Source organism: Myxine glutinosa, chromosome 2, assembly GCF_964187855.1.
Source record: "Myxine glutinosa chromosome 2, kmMyxGlut1.1, whole genome shotgun sequence".
Lineage (NCBI taxonomy): Eukaryota > Metazoa > Chordata > Myxini > Myxiniformes > Myxinidae > Myxine > Myxine glutinosa.
Window position 1 is genome coordinate 137,402,280 of NC_136262.1, and position 23,636 is coordinate 137,425,915.

Consider the following 23,636-nt stretch of genomic DNA (forward strand, 5'->3'; position numbering starts at 1 on the left):
ACGCGGTCCACCTCGGCGTGGACTTCGCGCTCATGGCAGCCGACCAGACCACCGACACCTCGGCGCAGGCCCTCCGGGCAGCGGACACGGGCCTCCGCCTGGCTGACATCCCCTTCGCGGGCACCGTCCTGCTCTGCGACGTCTCCCAGGGCCAGCCTCGCCCCATCGTGCCCGTTTCCTGGCAGCGCCGCATCTTCGCCTCCATCCACGGCCTTTCTCACCCGGGCCGGAAAGCTTCTCAGAAGCTGGTGTCGGCGCGTTTCGTCTGGTACGGCCTTCAACGGAACGTCCGCGACTGGGCCAACGCCTGCATGGCCTGCCAGCGGGCCAAGGTCCACTGCCACACCCAGGCCCCGCTAGCCCCTTTCACTGTGCCTGCACGGCGTTTCGACCACGTCCACGTGGACCTGGTGGGTCCCCTGCCCCCATCGCGGGGGTTCACCCACCTGCTCACCATGGTGGACAGGACCACCAGGTGGCCGGAGGCTGTGCCCCTCACCTCCACCACCACCGCCGACGTGGCGCAGGCGTTCATCGCCACCTGGGTCACGCGCTTCGGCGCACCGGCGGACATCTCGTCCGACCGCGGCCCACAGTTCACGTCCGAACTTTGGGGCGCGGTCGCCCGCTCGTTTGGGGTCACGCTGCACCGCACCACGGCCTACCACCCCCAAGCCAACGGGTTGTGCGAGCGGTTTCACCGCTCCATGAAGGCCGCACTCATGGCCGGCCTTCAGGACGACGGTTGGACCGACCGGCTGCCGTGGGTCCTTTTGGGCCTCCGCACGGCCCCCAAGGAGGACCTCCGGGCGTCCGCCGCCGAGCTCGTCTACGGCCAGCCGCTCCACGTCCCGGGCGAGTTCGTGCCCGACGCTACCAGTCCCTGGTCCGCCGCACACCAGCGCTCGGACCTCCAGGAGGCCGCCCGACGATTTGCCCCCATGCCAAATCCCCCACGCCATGCCAGGCGCTTCGCACAGCGGAGTACGTCTTTGTGCGTCATGACGCACACCTGGGGCCACTCCGGCCGCCGTACGACGGGCCCTTCCGGGTCCTGCGACGGGGCGACAAGTCCTTCGTCGTCGACGTCGGCGGCCGGTCGGACCGGATCTCTGTGGACCGACTCAAACCGGCGCACGTGGACGTCGACCGACCACCACGTTTGGCCCTTCCTCCGCGGCGAGGCCGCCCCCCGTCCACAGTTCCCCCCGCTCGACCACCCACCACCAGATCGGACCCCCCCCCCCCCACGACCCTCCAGGGGTCGCTTTGGCCGGGTCATCCGGACCCCCCTTAAATTGACCCTGCCGGTGCAGGTCGATTCTGGAGGGGCGTGTGTAGCGGTTCCCACTGAATGTACACAATCGCCTTGCACCTGCCAGGACGCGGCCAGGGCGCGATCGCCATGCCGGGCTCGTCCGGACGGGCCCAGACGCACCTCTCCTGGGCATGCCCGGACTCGCTGTACCCAGGCACGCACGAACCTCCCGGGCACGCCCGGTCTCGTCTTTCCCGGGCATGCCCGCTCTCGCCTTTCCAGGGCTCGCCCAGAGCACCCGGGCATGCCCAGCCTCGACTTGCCAGGCCGCGTCCAGGACGCCCGGGCATGTCCAGACTCGCCTTTCCAGGGCTCGCCCAGAGCGTCCGGGCATGCCCGCTCTCGCCTTTCCAGGGTTCGCCCAGAGCGCCCGGGCACGCCCAGCCTCGACTTGCCAGGCCGCGTCCAGGACGCCCGGGCATGTCCAGACTCGCCTTTCCAGGACTCGCCCTTGACACCCGGGCATGCCCGGTCTCGGTTTTCCCGGGCAAACGCCCCGGCATAAATGTGTATATATATTGCTGCCCGATTAACGGGCTTGTCAGAATACCTGAGCTGTTTTGTTTCAATAAAGCAACTCGGACGAATTCCGTCTTTGGTCGCGTCAATTCTTTCGACTCGCGTTGGAGCGCAGCTCCTTCAAACATACCAATGTACGGTTATGTTGAACATACCAATGTACGGTTATGTTGAACATACCAACGTACGGTTATGTTGAACATACCAATGTACGGTTATGTTGAACATACCAACGTACGGTTATGTTGAACATACCAACGTACGGTTATGTTGAACATACCAACGAACTGTACGGTTATGTTGAACATACCAATGTACGGTTATGTTGAACATACCAACGAACTGTACGGTTATGTTGAACATACCAATGTACGGTTATGTTGAACATACCAATGTACGGTTATGTTGAACATACCAATGTACGGTTATGTTGAACATACCAATGTACGGTTATGTTGAACATACCAACGAACTGTACGGTTATGTTGAACATACCAATGTACGGTTATGTTGAACATACCAACGTACGGTTATGTTGAACATACCAATGTACGGTTATGTTGAACATACCAACGTACGGTTATGTTGAACATACCAACGAACTGTGCGGTTATGTTGAACATACCAATGTATGGTTATGTTGAACATACCAACGAACTGTACGGTTATGTTGAACATACCAATGTACGGTTATGTTGAACATACCAATGTACGGTTATGTTGAACATACCAACGAACTGTACGGTTATGTTGAACATACCAATGTACGGTTATGTTGAACATACCAATGTACGGTTATGTTGAACATACCAGTGTGCGGTTATGTTGAACATACCAACGTACGGTTATGTTGAACATACCAATGTACGGTTATGTTGAACATACCAATGTACGGTTATGTTGAACATACCAACATACGGTTATGTTGAACATACCAATGTACGGTAATGTTGAACATACCAACGTCCGGTTATGTTGAACATACCAATGTATGGTTGTGTTGAACATACCAATGTATGGTTGTGTTGAACATACCAATGTATGCTTATGTTGAACATACCAACGTACGGTTATGTTGAAGATACCAATGTACGGTTATGTTGAAGATACCAATGTACGGTTATGTTGAACATACCAATGTACGGTTATGTTGAACACACCAACGTACGGTTATGTTGAAGATACCAATGTACGGTTATGTTGAACATACCAATGTACGGTTATGTTGAACATACCAATGTACGGTTATGTTGAACATACCAATGTACGGTTATGTTGAACATACCAATGTACGGTTATGTTGAACATACCAATGTACGGTTATGTTGAACATACCAATGTACGGTTATGTTGAACATACCAACGTACGGTTATGTTGAAGATACCAATGTACGGTTATGTTAAACATACCAACGTACGGTTATGTTGAAGCCAAAACTTTGATGTGTATTTCATAAAACTTGGTGAATAGTGTTTTTCATGCGCCGTTTATAGTTTGTTTCTATCATGTGTTCATCAAAAGTTAGAAAAGTTCACACTTGCACAAGGACCTTATGGACAGAGTCTGTAGGTCCGATAGCTTCAGTAATGTTTCGAATTATTGACGTTCCTAACACCGCGTTACCCTTTTTACAGTCATAATCATGTTTCACCACATGTGCTGTAAACGTGTGATCATTGTATTGATTGAAGATACATCCCTGCACAATGAAGCATGATAATAACATGGTTACCAGTTATGTTGGGTCACAAGGTGCTGAGATTTCGCACTTTAATCTTCATCAGAGTCTTTTGGCCACTTGACTCTGCAAACACACAAACAATCATCAAACTAAAATACCCAATTTGGTGTCTGGTGTCTGCAACCAAGCTTGACCATGATGGAGGTTTGGGTCACATAGGGACTAAGAGTCACATGGTGGAAGTTCGGATCACATAGGGGCTAAGGGTCACATGGTGGAGGTTCAGGTCACATAGGGGCTAAGGGTCACATGGTGGAGGTTCAGGTCACATAGGGGCTAAGGGTCACATGGTGGAGGTTCGGGTCACATAGAGACGAAGGGTCACATAGGGACTAAGGGTCACATGGTGGAAGTTCGGATCACATAGGGGCTAAGGGTCACATGGTGGAGGTTCAGGTCACATAGGGGCTAAGGGTCACATGGTGGAGGTTCAGGACACATAGGGGCTAAGGGTCACATGGTGGAGGTTCGGGTCACATAGGGACGAAGGGTCACATAGGGACTAAGGGTCACATGGTGGAGGTTCGGGTCACATAGTGACTAAGGGTCACGTGGTGGAGGTTCGGGTCACACAGGGGCTAAGGGTCACATGGTGGAGGTTCGGGTCACATAGTGACTAAGAGTCACGTGGTGGAGGTTCGGGTCACACAGGGGCTAAGGGTCACATGGTGGAGGTTCGGGTCACATAGGGGCTAAGGGTCACATGGTGGAGGTTCGGGTCACATAGGGGCTAAGGGTCACATGGTGGAGGTTCCGGTCACATAGGGGCTAAAGGTCACATGATGGAGGTTTGGGTCACATCGGGACTAAGGGTCACATGGTGGAGGTTCGGGTCACATAGGGACTAAGGGTCACATGGTGGAGGTTCGGGTCACATAGGGACTAAGGGTCACATGGTGGAGGTTCGGGTCACATCGGGACTAAGGGTCACATGGTGGAGGTTCGGGTCACATAGGGACTAAGGGTCACATGGTGGAGGTTCGGGTCACATAGGGACTAAGGGTCACATGGTGGAGGTTCGGGTCACATCGGGACTAAGGGTCACATGTTGGAGGTTCGGGTCACATAGGGACTAAGGGTCACATGGTGGAGGTTCGGGTCACATAGGGACTAAGGGTCACATGGTGGAGGTTCGGGTCACATAGGGACTAAGGGTCACATGGTGGAGGTTCTGGCGACTTCATTTTCCCCCTCCCCAAGAGGGTTTTTCGCCTTCGGCGAAATCCGTGTTAAGGTGCATATCCTTGTTAAGGTGCATATCCGTGTTAAGGTGCATATCCGTGTTAAGGTGCATATCCGTGTTAAGGTGCATGTCCGTGTTAAGGTGCATATCCATGTTGAGGTGCATATCCGTGTTGAGGTGCATGTCCGTGTTAAGGTGCATATTCGTGTTAAGGTGCATATCCATGTTGAGGTGCATATCCATGTTGAGGTGCATATCCGTGTTAAGGTGCATATTCGTGTTAAGGGGCATATCCGTGTTGAGGTGCATATCCGTGTTAAGGTGCATATCCGTGTTAAGGTGCATATCCGTGTTAAGGGGCATATCCGTGTTAAGGTGCATATCCGTGTTAAGGTGCATATCCGTGTTAAGGTATGCACTTTTACACGGATAGGAGCACATTCTGCCACCTTGTTGTTACAGATAACCTGTGTGGTAATCTCTAGATCCGTGTAAGGTAGTAGCACATTCTGCCACCCTGGTGTTACAGATAACCTGTGTGGTAGTCTCTAGATCCGTGTAAGGTAGTAGCACATTCTGCCACCTTGTTGTTACAGATAACCTGTGTGGTAGTCTCTAGATCCGTGTAAGGTAGGAGCACATTCTGCCACCTTGTTGTTACAGATAACCTGTGTGGTCGTCTCTAGATCCCTGTAAGGTCGGAGCACATTCTGCCACCTTGTTGTTACAGATAACCTGTGTGGTAGTCTCTAGATCCGTGTAAGGTAGGAGCACATTCTGCCACCTTGTTGTTACAGATAACCTGTGTGGTAGTCTCTAGATCCGTGTAAGGTAGGAGCACATTCTGCCACCTTGTTGTTACAGATAACCTGTGTGGTAGTCTCTAGATCCGTGTAAGGTAGGAGCACATTCTGCCACCCTGTTGTTACAGATAACTTGTGTGGTAGTCTCTAGATCCGTGTAAGGTAGTAGCACATTCTGCCACCTTGTTGTTACAGATAACCTGTGTGGTAGTCTCTAGATCCGTGTACGGTAGGAGCACATTCTGCCACCTTGTTGTTACAGATAACCTGTGTGGTCGTCTCTAGATCCCTGTAAGGTCGGAGCACATTCTGCCACCTTGTTGTTACAGATAACCTGTGTGGTAGTCTCTAGATCCGTGTAAGGTAGGAGCACAGTCTGCCACCTTGTTGTTACAGATAACCTGTGTGGTAGTCTCTAGATCCGTGTAAGGTAGTAGCACATTCTGCCACCTTGTTGTTACAGATAACCTGTGTGGTAGTCTCTAGATCCGTGTAAGGTAGGAGCACATTCTGCCACCTTGTTGTTACAGATAACCTGTGTGGTAGTCTCTAGATCCGTGTAAGGTAGGAGCACATTCTGCCACCTTGTTGTTACAGATAACCTGTGTGGTCGTCTCTAGATCCCTGTAAGGTCGGAGCACATTCTGCCACCTTGTTGTTACAGATAACCTGTGTGGTAGTCTCTAGATCCGTGTAAGGTAGGAGCACATTCTGCCACCTTGTTGTTACAGATAACCTGTGTGGTAGTCTCTAGATCCCTGTAAGGTAGTAGCACATTCTGCCACCTTGTTGTTACAGATAACCTGTGTGGTAGTCTCTAGATCCGTGTAAGGTAGTAGCACATGCTGCCACCCTGTTGTTACAGATAACCTGTGTGGTAGTCTCTAGATCCGTGTAAGGTAGGAACACATTCTGCCACCTTGTTGTTACAGATAACCTGTGTGGTTGTCTGGAGATTGCAAATGCGTCTTACATGACAAAGAGCAACGGATGAGCACGAACTTTCCGGATTAAGTCGGATCCACACTCGTGCATCTCCGGAAACTATAGATAAGCTCGGGGGGCTGTAAGTAAACCGGGGTCACTGCCAAAAGCAAACAAACGTCTCGATGAGAAGAGCTTCGGATTACATGAACTTTAGTAATAACAAAATGTCCCCATAAACCAGCGCAGATCAATACAATATGGGAGGGAGTCTGCTCTAACCTCATCTTGGGGGAATGTTGGTGTACTTACCACGTTTGTTAAGCCATGGGAGTTTAACCCACCGCATGCAGTGGACAAAGACACGATTCTTCGACAAATATGCTTTTTTGGAGTTTAGAGATAATGCGCTCACCTTTGAGGTATGTAATGTGGGTTCAAATCCCAACCCAATTTTAAACTCTCCTGTTGGTGCTGCCAGGCTAGACTTTACATCAGTTTTGTCTTGTCTGGTCTACTTTGACAGCACCATGTGATGGAGTTGCTACTTGTCCAGGCGGTATTTTCATACTTTGAAAGATTCACAACCAGTTGTCGACTACCTTGAAGTCCCGCAGATTGTTGTGGAATAACATCAAACCCTCTCATAAGTTGTGGCTTGTTTTGAGTTTATCAAGGAGTCCATGTGATTGTCCCCTCCCCCCCTCACCCAACACACCTGTGAAATTAACTGCACCAACTCACCTGAATTCTTCACCTGGCCCATTAACCACCTGTGCATCCTCGATAGGGAGCATTTTCTTCCAGTCGAAACAGTCCTCTCTCGGCTAACAAAACGACCGTTTGGCAGAACCTCAAAGGGGACACTTCAATAGCAGACACATCAAAGACATATTGATTGCGACAAATGAACAATGTCTACTTGATCACAAGATCATTCCATCATTTCCAACATGTCTTTATTTCTGGAACACTTTTTCTTCATCCAAACTTTTTAATGTTCCCAAACATATCAGATCTCAGTAGAAGCTAAGTAGTGTCAAGCCTGGAGAGGATGGAGACCTCCATGGAAAACCAGGTGTTGTATGTATATTTAGGGAATGTAGCAGTTAAATTGATCCAGAACTGTTATCCTGCTGGAGTGTTCACAGGTGACGCAGCCTCTTGGAGGTTCTCAGGTACAGGTGTAACATCGTAGCTACAATAATCCAACAAAAAGGAATATGGATGTCATATTAGATTAGGTTCATGGTCAAATATGGTTATTGTACATGTTGATAGATTTTAAAAAGGGGATTTATTTGGAAATTCAAAGGTGAAACCTGTTTCTGTGCATTGGTCGAGAAAGCACAGTGGGAATAACCTTCATCGACATTAACCTTCATATACGTTAACTTTCATAGACATTAACCTTCATACACATTAACCTTCATAGACACTAACATTCACAGATATTAACTTTCATAGACATTAAATTTCATACACATTAACCTTCATAGACATTAACCTTCATAGATATTAACATTCATAGATATTAACCTTCAATGACATTAACCTTCATAGACATTAACTTTCATAGACATCAACATTCATACACATTAACCTTCATAGATATTTACCTTCATAGATATTAACTTTCATAGATAATAACCTTCAAAGATATTAACCTTCATAGACATTAACTTTCATAGATATTAACCTTCATAGATATTAACATTCACAGATATTAACCTTCAACGACATTAACCTTCATAGACATTAACTTTCATAGACATCAACATTCATACACATTAACCTTCATAGATATTAACCTTCATAGATATTAACTTTCATAGATAATAACCTTCATAGATATTAACCTTCATAGACATTAACTTTCATAGATATTAACCTTCATAGATATTAACTTTCATACATATTAACCTTCAACGACATTAACCTTCATACACATTAACTTTCATAGATATTTACCTTCATAGATATTAACATTCAAAGATATTAACCTTCATAGATATTAACCTTCATAGACATTAACCTTCATAGACATTAACTTTCATAGACATCAACATTCATACACATTAACCTTCATAGATATTAACTTTCAAAGATAATAACCTTCATAGATATTAACCTTCATAGATATTAACTTTCATAGATAATAACCTTCATAGATATTAACCTTCATAGACATTAACTTTCATAGATATTAACCTTCATAGATATTAACTTTCAGAGATATTTACCTTCATAGACAATAACTTTCATAAATATTAACCTTCATAGATATTAACTTTCATAGATATTAACCTTCATAGATATTTACCTTCATAGATATTAACCTTCATAGACATTAACCTTCATAGACATTAACCTTCATAGATATTAACCTTCATAGATATTAACCTTCATAGACATTAACCTTCATAGACATTAACCTTCATAGATATTAACCTTCATAGACATTAACCTTCATAGATATTAACCTTCATAGACATTAACCTTCATAGATATTTACCTTCATAGATATTAACCTTCATAGACATTAACCTTCATAGATATTAACCTTCATAGACATTAACTTTCAAAGACATTAACATTCATAGATATTAACCTTCATAGATATTAACCTTCATAGATATTAACCTTCATAGATATTTAACCTTCATAGATATTAACCTTCATAGATATTAACCTTCATAGATATTAACCTTCATAGATATTAACCTTCATAGACATTAACCTTCATAGATATTTACCTTCATAGATATTAACCTTCATAGACATTAACCTTCATAGATATTAACCTTCATAGATATTAACCTTCATAGACATTAACTTTCATAGATATTAACCTTCATAGATATTAACCTTCATAGATATTTACCTTCATAGATATTAACCTTCATAGACATTAACCTTCATAGATATTAACCTTCATAGATATTAACCTTCATAGACATTAACCTTCATAGATATTAACCTTCATAGATATTAACCTTCATAGATATTAACCTTCATAGACATTAACCTTCATAGATATTAACCTTCATAGACATTAACCTTCATATATATTAACCTTCATAGACATTAACCTTCATAGATATAAACCTTCATAGACATTAACCTTCATAGATATTTACCTTCATAGATATTTACCTTCATAGACATTAACCTTCATAGATATTAACCTTCATAGACATTAACTTTCATAGACATTAACTTTCATAGACATTAACCTTCATAGATATTAACCTTCATAGATATTAACCTTCATAGATATTAACCTTCATAGACATTAACCTTCATAGATATTAACCTTCATAGATATTAACCTTCATAGATATTAACCTTCATAGACATTAACCTTCATAGACATTAACTTTCATCGATATTAACCTTCATAGACATTAACCTTCATAGATATTAACCTTCATAGACATTAGCTTTCATAGGCATTAACTTTCATAGATATTAACCTTCATAGATATTAACCTTCATAGATATTAACCTTCATAGATATTAACCTTCATAGATATTAACCTTCATAGATATTAACCTTCATAGATATTAACCTTCATAGATATTAACCTTCATAGACATTAACCTTCATAGACATTAACTTTGATAGATATTAACCTTCATAGATATTAACCTTCATATACATTAACCTTCATAGATATTAACCTTCATAGATATTAACCTTCATAGATATTAACATTCATAGATATTAACCTTCATAGACATTAACTTTCATAGACATTAACCTTCATAGATATTAACTTTCATAGATATTAACTTTCATAGACATTAACCTTCATAGATATTAACCTTCATAGATATTAACTTTCATAGACATTAACCTTCATAGATATTAACCTTCATAGATATTAACTTTCATAGATATTAACCTTCATAGACATTAACATTCATAGATATTAACCTTCATCGACATTAACTTTCATAGACATTAACTTTCATAGACATTAACCTTCATAGATATTAACTTTCATAGATATTTACCTTCATAGATATTAACCTTCATAGACATTAACCTTCATAGATATTAACCTTCATAGACATTAACCTTCATAGACATTAACCTTCATAGATATTAACCTTCATAGACATTAACCTTCATAGATATTAACCTTCATAGACATTAACCTTCATAGATATTTACCTTCATAGATATTAACCTTCATAGACATTAACCTTCATAGATATTAACCTTCATAGACATTAACTTTCATAGACATTAACATTCATAGATATTAACCTTCATAGATATTAACCTTCATAGATATTAACCTTCATAGATATTAACCTTCATAGATATTAACCTTCATAGACATTAACCTTCATAGATATTAACCTTCATAGACATTAACTTTCATAGACATTAACCTTCATAGATATTAACCTTCATAGATATTAACTTTCATAGATATTAACCTTCATAGACATTAACTTTCATAGACATTAACTTTCATAGATATTAACATTCATAGATATTAACTTTCATCGATATTTACCTTCATAGATATTAACCTTCATAGACATTAACCTTCATAGATATTAACCTTCATAGACATTAACCTTCATAGATATTTACCTTCATAGATATTAACCTTCATAGACATTAACTTTCATAGACATTAACATTCATAGATATTAACCTTCATAGATATTAACCTTCATAGATATTAACCTTCATAGATATTAACCTTCATAGATATTAACCTTCATAGATATTAACCTTCATAGATATTAACCTTCATAGATATTAACCTTCATAGACATTAACCTTCATAGATATTTACCTTCATAGATATTAACCTTCGTAGACATTAACCTTCATAGATATTAACCTTCATAGATATTAACCTTCATAGACATTCACTTTCATAGATATTAACCTTCATAGATATTAACCTTCATAGATATTTACCTTCATAGATATTAACCTTCATAGACATTAACTTTCATAGACATTAACTTTCATAGATATTAACCTTCATAGATATTAACCTTCATAGATATTAACCTTCATAGATATTAACCTTCATCCATATTAACCTTCATAGACATTAACCTTCATAGACATTAACTTTGATAGATATTAACCTTCATAGATATTAACCTTCATAGACATTAACCTTCATAGATATTAACCTTCATAGATATTAACCTTCATAGATATTAACCTTCATAGATATTAACCTTCATAGACATTAACCTTCATAGATATTTACCTTCATAGATATTAACCTGCATAGACATTAACCTTCATAGATATTAACCTTCATAGACATTAACTTTCATAGACATTAACTTTCATAGATATTAACCTTCATAGATATTAACCTTCATAGATATTAACTTTCATAGACATTAACTTTCATAGATATTAACCTTCATAGACATTAACCTTCAGAGACATTAACCTTCATAGATATTAACCGTCATAGATATTAACCTTCATAGACATTAACCTTCATAGATATTAACTTTCATAGATATTAACCTTCATAGATATTAACCTTCATAGATATTAACCTTCATAGATATTAACCTTCATAGATATTAACCTTCATAGACATTAACCTTCATAGATATTTACCTTCATAGATATTAACCTTCGTAGACATTAACCTTCATAGATATTAACCTTCATAGATATTAACCTTCATAGACATTCACTTTCATAGATATTAACCTTCATAGATATTAACCTTCATAGATATTTACCTTCATAGGTATTAACCTTCATAGACATTAACTTTCATAGACATTAACTTTCATAGATATTAACCTTCATAGATATTAACCTTCATAGATATTAACCTTCATAGATATTAACCTTCATCGATATTAACCTTCATAGACATTAACCTTCATAGACATTAACTTTGATAGATATTAACCTTCATAGATATTAACCTTCATAGACATTAACCTTCATAGATATTAACCTTCATAGATATTAACCTTCATAGATATTAACCTTCATAGATATTAACCTTCATAGACATTAACCTTCATAGATATTTACCTTCATAGATATTAACCTTCATAGATATTAACCTTCATAGATATTAACCTTCATCGATATTAACCTTCATAGACATTAACCTTCATAGACATTAACTTTGATAGATATTAACCTTCATAGATATTAACCTTCATAGATATTAACCTTCATAGATATTAACCTTCATCGATATTAACCTTCATAGACATTAACCTTCATAGACATTAACTTTCATAGATATTAACCTTCATAGATATTAACCTTCATAGATATTAACCTTCATCGATATTAACCTTCATAGACATTAACTTTCATAGACATTAACTTTCATAGATATTAACCTTCATAGATATTAACCTTCATAGATATTAACCTTCATAGATATTAACCTTCATCGATATTAACCTTCATAGACATTAACCTTCATAGACATTAACTTTGATAGATATTAACCTTCATAGATATTAACCTTCATAGACATTAACCTTCATAGATATTAACCTTCATAGATATTAACCTTCATAGATATTAACCTTCATAGATATTAACCTTCATAGATATTAACCTTCATTGACATTAACCTTCATAGATATTTACCTTCATAGATATTAACCTTCATAGACATTAACCTTCATAGATATTAACCTTCATAGACATTAACTTTCATAGACATTAACTTTCATAGATATTAACCTTCATAGATATTAACCTTCATAGATATTAACTTTCATAGACATTAACTTTCATAGATATTAACCTTCATAGACATTAACCTTCATAGACATTAACCTTCATAGACATTAACCTTCATAGATATTAACCTTCATAGATATTAACCTTCATAGACATTAACCTTCATAGATATTAACTTTCATAGATATTAACCTTCATAGATATTAACCTTCATAGATATTAACCTTCATAGACATTAACCTTCATAGATATTTACCTTCATAGATATTAACCTTCGTAGACATTAACCTTCATAGATATTAACCTTCATAGATATTAACCTTCATAGACATTCACTTTCATAGATATTAACCTTCATAGATATTAACCTTCATAGATATTTACCTTCATAGATATTAACCTTCATAGACATTAACTTTCATAGACATTAACTTTCATAGACATTAACCTTCATAGATATTAACCTTCATAGATATTAACCTTCATAGATATTAACCTTCATAGACATTAACCTTCATAGATATTAACTTTCATAGATATTAACCTTCATAGATATTAACCTTCATAGATATTAACCTTCATAGACATTAACCTTCATAGATATTTACCTTCATAGATATTAACCTTCGTAGACATTAACCTTCATAGATATTAACCTTCATAGATATTAACCTTCATAGACATTCACTTTCATAGATATGAACCTTCATAGATATTAACCTTCATAGATATTTACCTTCAAAGATATTAACCTTCATAGACATTAACTTTCATAGACATTAACTTTCATAGACATTAACTTTCATAGATATTAACCTTCATAGATATTAACCTTCATAGATATTAACTTTCATAGACATTAACTTTCATAGATATTAACCTTCATAGACATTAACCTTCATAGACATTAACCTTCATAGATATTAACCTTCATAGATATTAACCTTCATAGACATTAACCTTCATAGATATTAACTTTCATAGATATTAACCTTCATAGATATTAACCTTCATAGATATTAACCTTCATAGACATTAACCTTCATAGATATTTACCTTCATAGATATTAACCTTCGTAGACATTAACCTTCATAGATATTAACCTTCATAGATATTAACCTTCATAGACATTCACTTTCATAGATATTAACCTTCATAGATATTAACCTCCATAAATATTTACCTTCATAGATATTAACCTTCATAGACATTAACTTTCATAGACATTAACTTTCATAGATATTAACCTTCATAGATATTAACCTTCATAGATATTAACCTTCATAGATATTAACCTTCATCGATATTAACCTTCATAGACATTAACCTTCATAGACATTAACTTTGATAGATATTAACCTTCATAGATATTAACCTTCATAGACATTAACCTTCATAGATATTAACCTTCATAGATATTTACCTTCATAGATATTAACCTTCATAGACATTAACTTTCATAGACATTAACTTTCATAGATATTAACCTTCATAGATATTAACCTTCATAGATATTAACCTTCATCGATATTAACCTTCATAGACATTAACCTTCATAGACATTAACTTTGATAGATATTAACCTTCATAGATATTAACCTTCATAGACATTAACCTTCATAGATATTAACCTTCATAGATATTTACCTTCATAGATATTAACCTTCATAGATATTAACCTTCGTAGACATTAACCTTCATAGATATTAACCTTCATAGATATTAACCTTCATAGACATTCACTTTCATAGATATTAACCTTCATAGACATTAACTTTGATAGATATTAACCTTCATAGATATTAACCTTCATAGACATTAACCTTCATAGATATTAACCTTCATAGATATTAACCTTCATAGATATTTACCTTCATAGATATTAACCTTCGTAGACATTAACCTTCATAGATATTAACCTTCATAGATATTAACCTTCATACACATTCACTTTCATAGACATTAACCTTCATAGACATTAACTTTGATAGATATTAACCTTCATAGATATTAACCTTCATAGACATTAACCTTCATAGATATTAACCTTCATAGATATTAACCTTCGTAGACATTAACCTTCATAGATATTAACCTTCATAGATATTAACCTTCATTGATATTAACCTTCATAGACATTAACCTTCATAGACATTAACTTTGATAGATATTAACCTTCATAGATATTAACCTTCATAGACATTAACCTTCATAGATATTAACCTTCATAGATATTAACCTTCATAGATATTAACCTTCATAGACATTAACCTTCATAGACATTAACCTTCATAGATATTTACCTTCATAGATATTAACCTTCATAGACATTAACCTTCATAGATATTAAGCTTCATAGACATTAACTTTCATAGACATTAACTTTCATAGATATTAACCTTCATAGATATTAACCTTCATAGATATTAACTTTCATAGACATTAACTTTCATAGATATTAACCTTCATAGACATTAACCTTCATAGACATTAACCTTCATAGATATTAACCTTCATAGATATTAACCTTCATAGACATTAACCTTCATAGATATTAACTTTCATAGATATTAACCTTCATAGATATTAACCTTCATAGATATTAACCTTCATAGATATTAACCTTCATAGATATTAACCTTCATAGACATTAACCTTCATAGATATTTACCTTCATAGATATTAACCTTCGTAGACATTAACCTTCATAGATATTAACCTTCATAGACATTCACTTTCATAGATATTAACCTTCATAGATATTAACCTTCATAGATATTTACCTTCATAGATATTAACCTTCATAGACATTAACTTTCATAGACATTAACTTTCATAGATATTAACCTTCATAGATATTAACCTTCATAGATATTAACCTTCATAGATATTAACCTTCATCGATATTAACCTTCATAGACATTAACCTTCATAGACATTAACTTTGATAGATATTAACCTTCATAGATATTAACCTTCATAGACATTAACCTTCATAGATATTAACCTTCATAGATATTAACCTTCATAGATATTAACCTTCATAGACATTAACCTTCATAGACATTAACTTTGATAGATATTAACCTTCATAGATATTAACCTTCATAGATATTAACCTTCATAGATATTAACATTCATCGATATTAACCTTCATCGATATTAACCTTCATAGACATTAACCTTCATAGACATTAACTTTGATAGATATTAACCTTCATAGATATTAACCTTCATAGATATTAACCTTCATAGATATTAACCTTCATCGATATTAACCTTCATAGACATTAACCTTCATAGACATTAACTTTGATAGATATTAACCTTCATAGATATTAACCTTCATAGATATTAACCTTCATAGATATTAACCTTCATCGATATTAACCTTCATAGACATTAACTTTCATAGACATTAACTTTCATAGATATTAACCTTCATAGATATTAACCTTCATAGATATTAACCTTCATAGATATTAACCTTCATCGATATTAACCTTCATAGACATTAACCTTCATAGATATTTACCTTCATAGATATTAACCTTCATAGACATTAACCTTCATAGATATTAACCTTCATAGACATTAACTTTCATAGACATTAACTTTCATAGATATTAACCTTCATAGATATTAACCTTCATAGATATTAACTTTCATAGACATTAACCTTCATAGACATTAACCTTCATAGACATTAACCTTCATAGATATTAACCTTCATAGATATTAACCTTCATAGACATTAACCTTCATAGATATGAACTTTCATAGATATTAACCTTCATAGATATTAACCTTCATAGATATTAACCTTCATAGATATTAACCTTCATAGATATTAACCTTCATAGACATTAACCTTCATAGATATTTACCTTCATAGATATTAACCTTCGTAGACATTAACCTTCATTGATATTAACCTTCATAGATATTAACCTTCATAGACATTCACTTTCATAGATATTAACCTTCATAGATATTAACCTTCATAGACATTAACTTTCATAGACATTAACTTTCATAGATATTAACCTTCATAGATATTAACCTTCATAGATAATAACCTTCATAGATATTAACCTTCATAGATATTAACCTTCATAGACATTAACCTTCATAGACATTAACTTTGATAGATATTAACCTTCATAGATATTAACCTTCATAGACATTAACCTTCATAGATATTAACCTTCATAGATATTAACCTTCATAGATATTAACCTTCATAGATATTAACCTTCATAGACATTAACCTTCATAGATATTTACCTTCATAGATATTAACCTTCATAGACATTAACCTTCATAGATATTAACCTTCATAGACATTAACTTTCATAGACATTAACTTTCATAGATATTAACCTTCATAGATATTAACCTTCATAGATATTAACTTTCATAGACATTAACTTTCATAGATATTAACCTTCATAGACATTAACCTTCATAGACATTAACCTTCATAGATATTAACCTTCATAGATATTAACCTTCATAGACATTAACCTTCATAGATATTAACTTTCATAGATATTAACCTTCATAGACATTAACCTTCATAGATATTAACCTTCATAGACATTAACTTTCATAGACATTAACCTTCATAGATATTAACCTTCATAGATATTAACCTTCATAGATATTAACTTTCATAGATATTAACCTTCATAGACATTAACCTTCATAGACATTAACTTTCATAGACATTAACTTTCATAGATATTAACCTTCATAGATATTAACTTTCATACACATTAAACTTCATAGATATTAACTTTCATAGACATTAACTTTCATAGACATCAACATTCATACACATTAACCTTCATAGATATTAACCTTCATAGACATTAACCTTCATAGATATTAACCTTCATAGACATTAACCTTCATAGATATTAACCTTCATAGACATTAACTTTCATAGACATCAACATTCATACACATTAACCTTCATAGATATTAACCTTCATAGATATTAACCTTCATAGACGTGAACCTTCATAGATATTAACCTTCATAGACATTAACCTTCATAGATATTAACCTTCACAGACATTAACCTTCATAGACATTAACTTTCATAGATATTAACCTTCATCGACATTAACCTTCATAGATATTAACCTTCATACACATTAACTTTCATAGACATTAACCTTCATAGACATTAACTTTCATAGATATTAACCTTCATAGACATTAACCTTCATAGACATTAACCTTCATACACATTAACTTTCATCGACATTAACCTTCATAGACATTAACTTTGATAGACATTAACCTTCATACACATCAACCTTCATAGACATTAACCTTCATACACATTAACTTTCATAGACATTAACCTTCATAGACATTAACTTTCATACACATTAACCTTCATACACATTAACCTTCATAGACATTAACTTTCATACACATTAACTTTCATACACATTAACCTTCATACACATTAACGTTCATAGATATTAACCTTCATAGATATTAACCTTCATAGACATTAACCTTCATAGATATTAACCTTCATAGATATTAACCTTCATAGACATTAACCTTCATAGATATTAACTTTCATAGATATTAACCTTCATAGACATTAACCTTCATAGATATTAACCTTCATCGACATTAACCTTCATAGATATTAACCTTCATACACATTAACTTTCATAGACATTAACCTTCATAGACATTAACTTTCATAGATATTAACCTTCATAGACATTAACCTTCATAGACATTAACCTTCATACACATTAACCTTCATACACATTAACTTTCATCGACATTAACCTTCATAGACATTAACTTTGATAGACATTAACCTTCATACACATTAACCTTCATAGACATTAACCTTCATACACATTAACTTTCATAGACATTAACCTTCATAGACATTAACTTTCATACACATTAACCTTCATACACATTAACCTTCATAGACATTAACTTTCATACACATTAACCTTTATACACATTAACGTTCATAGATATTAACCTTCATAGATATTAACCTTCATAGACATTAACCTTCATAGATATTAACCTTCATAGATATTAACCTTCATAGACATTAACCTTCATAGATATTAACTTTCATAGATATTAACCTTCATAGACATTAACCTTCATAGATATTAACCTTCATAGACATTAACTTTCATAGACATTAACCTTCATAGATATTAACTTTCATAGATATTAACCTTCATAGACATTAACCTTCATAGATATTAACCTTCATAGACATTAACTTTCATAGACATTAACTTTCATAGATATTAACCTTCATAGATATTAACTTTCATAGACATTAACTTTCATAGATATTTATCTTCATAGATATTAACCTTCATAGTCATTAACCTTCATAGATATTAACCTTCATAGATATTAACCTTCATAGACATTAACCTTCATAGATATTAACCTTCATAGATATTAACCTTCATAGATATTTACCTTCATAGATATTAACCTTCATAGATATTAACCTTCATAGATATTAACCTTCATAGATATTAACCTTCATAGACATTAACCTTCATAGACATTAACCTTCATAGACATTAACCTTCATAGATATTAACCTTCATAGACATTAACCTTCATAGATATTAACCTTCATAGACATTAACCTTCATAGACATTAACTTTCATAGATATTAACCTTCATAGATATTAACCTTCATAGATATTTACCTTCATAGATATTAACCATCATAGACATTAACCTTCATAGATATTAACCTTCATAGATATTAACCTTCATAGACATTAACCTTCATAGATATTAACCTTCATAGATATTAACCTTCATAGATATTAACCTTCATAGACATTAACCTTCATAGATATTAACCTTCATAGACATTAACCTTCATAGATATTTACCTTCATAGATATTAACCTTCATAGACATTAACCTTCATAGATATTAACCTTCATAGACATTAACTTTCATAGACATTAACTTTCATAGACATTAACCTTCATAGATATTAACCTTCATAGATATTAACCTTCATACACATTAACTTTCATAGACATTAACCTTCATAGATATTAACTTTCATACACATTAACCTTCATACACATTAAATTTCATAGACATTAACCTTCATAGATATTAACTTTCATACACATTAACCTTCATACACATGAACTTTCATAGACATTAACCTTCATAGACATTAACTTTCATAGACATTAACCTTCAGACACATTAATCTTCATACACATTAACCTTCATACACATTAACCTTCATAGACATTAACCTTCATACACATTAACTTTCATAGACATTAACCTTCATAGATATTAACTTTCATACACATTAACCTTCATACACATTAACTTTCATAGACATTAACCTTCATAGACATTAACTTTCATAGACATTAACCTTCATACACATTAACCTTCATAGACATTAACCTTCATACACATTAACTTTCATAGACATTAACCTTCATAGACATTAACTTTCATACACATTAACCTTCATAGACATTAACTTTCATACACATTAACCTTCATACACATTAACCTTCATAGACATTAACTTTCATACACATTAACCTTCATACACATTAACCTTCATACACATTAACCTTCATACACATTAACCTTCATAGACATTAACCTTCATAGACATTAACTTTCATAGACATTGACCTTCATAGACATTAACCTTCATACACATTAACCTTCATAGACATTACTAATGGGGCTTTTGAGCAAGAGAGTGAAAGGTGTGACATTGTTTAAGGCTTTATCCTTGTGAGCACGTGACTGTAACCATCTCCATACTGTATTTCAGGTGTGATGGAAATATCATCAGTGAACATAGGAGTGGTCGCTATAAAGGGAGTTCATAGCAACTTCTACCTTGCCATGAACAAGAAAGGAAAGTTGCACAGCACGGTAAGCAGTACGAGTTCGTACATACTGAGTAATGAGACACCTCGTCTTTTGTTTGCATATTTCATCCACTATTGTCTGAAGATGTATGAGGAGTGATGAGTGATGTGTTCATTTCCTTTCATAATGATGAGTGATGAGTCAGGATTCATTTATATTAATCTGAATCTGATGCATGATGAATGAATGTGAATCGGAGTTTAACACACAAACACACACACACACACACAAACACACACACACACACACACACACACACACACACAAACACACACACACACACACACAAACACACACATACGCGCAAATGTAAACACACATGGACACACACACAAACACACACACACACACACACACACACATACATACACACACATAACCACACATACACACACATGTACACACACATGCACACACGTACGTGATGTGTACACACACGTACACACACATACACACACACACACACACACACACACACACCCATACGTGCATATGTACACACACACACACACACACACACACACATACACAGGCACACTCACACACACACACATGTACACACATGTGCACACACGTACGTGCATATGTACACACACACATACACACACATGAACACTTACACACACACACACACACACATGAACACACCTATACACAACCAAAACATTCAAAACTAACAAAGAAAATCAAAAAAATAAAAACAAACACAAAATCGAAGACAAAGACCTGGAGTGCTTGGGTGCTGAAAACAAATTCAAAATATAAATTATAGCAAGGAAGATAAAAAAAAAAAACTTTGAAGAAGGAAACAACAGGAGAAAACAAAACCACATGTTTGAAAATAACCCAAAGACATTTTACCGTGAATTGGGGAAACAAAAGCAGAATTGGAATGTGTCAAGTCTCCCTGCACAGGAATTTTTGAAGATCGAAAAGAACATAATAAAGAAGCAGAATGGATCCTAAACTTGGAAAAGAAGAAGCAACATCTCAAGGAAAAATGCCCCTATTGATGTATTGATGAAGAGAAAATTACAAAAAAACTTCCAAAAATACCAAACTTCAAAAGCCCAGGCCTAGATGGAATTCAAATTTCTGGCTAAAACAACTTGATCCTCTTCACAATCACTACGCCAGGAGATTTAACTAACTGATCCAAGAGGAAAACGCAGTGGATGATTGGCTCGTAGAAGGAAACACTTTCTCATCCCAAAATCAGAGGAAACCCAACTTCCCCACAAATACCGGCCGATAACATGCCAACCACATACAAACTGCTAACAGGGATCATCACAGAAATAATGCACCATAATCTAACACAGCAAGGAGGTTTACAGGTAGAACAAAAGGGATATAAGAGAGGGAGTTATGGAACAATTAACCACCTACTACTGAACAAGGCCGAACTTGAAAACTACAAAATGTGAAGAACTAAATAATCCACCACCTGGATAGACGATAAGAAAGCTTTTCATAGTGTCCCACATTCGTGGATGATAAAATGCAGGTAAATATATAAAATCAATCCCCAAATAATCAAACAGATTGAGAAAGCCATGGAGCTCTGGAATACCACATGGATATTACAGCACTCAGAAGGGAATATCGAAATACCAGATGTGAAGATACGGCATGGAATCTTCCAGTGAGACAGTCTTTCCCCCCTTCTGTTTCGTCTGGCTCTGGACCCACTAAGTAACCTCATCAATGAACAAGGACACGGATACATCCGAACAACCAATAGACGAACATCCAAAGAAATAGGAAAGGTGACACATCTACGATACAAGGATGATTTAAAGCTCTTCTCGCCAAATGACAAAAAATTGGCAGAACAATTAAAAAGAGTAAAACGGTTTTTCGAGGACATTCAAATGGAATGTGGATTCGACAAGTTCGCCAGCTGCACATTTGTACAAGGTAAACCAACAAAAACAGACAACATAAAAATTCACCTTGAAACAACAATACAGCAGTTGGAAAACAAAGCATCATACAAATACCTCGGAGTAGAAGAGGGCCACCAAATATGTCACAAACAAATGTGCAAAACAATCGCCAAAGAATACCTACGTAGAACGAAGCTAATCCTGAAAACATACCTCTCCCCAAGAAACAAAATCAAAGCCATAAACCAGCTCACAGTACCAGTGTTCCAATATAGCTGCGGAATAATAAGCTGGGCCAAATCAGATATCAACAAGTTAGACATCAAATCTAGAAAACTCCTTACAATCCACAAAATGTTTTACAAAAACCAGTGCATCCCGAGAATGTACCTGCCAAGACGAGGGGGAGGGAGCGGCCTGATGCAACTCAACCAGGTGCACAGAGCGACCTGTGTAGGACTAGCTGAGTATGTGAAATGCTCAACAGACTATGGGATGAAATTTGTAAACAAACTTGAACACAACAAACCTGAAAAGTATCCCTAACTCACCTTGCAAATAATTTCCAAAACAGGT

The 23,636-nt window shown here is 36.1% G+C and overlaps 1 protein-coding gene across 1 annotated transcript in view; it reads left to right on the forward strand.

Moving 5' to 3' along the window:
• FGF10 (fibroblast growth factor 10) overlaps positions 1–23,636 on the forward strand; it is a 196,465-nt gene that overhangs the window by 138,772 nt on the left and 34,057 nt on the right. The window contains exon 4 of the mRNA XM_068107050.2: positions 21,071–21,174. Coding sequence (XP_067963151.1) covers positions 21,071–21,174 — 104 coding nt within the window. The remainder of the gene's footprint in view (positions 1–21,070; positions 21,175–23,636) is intronic.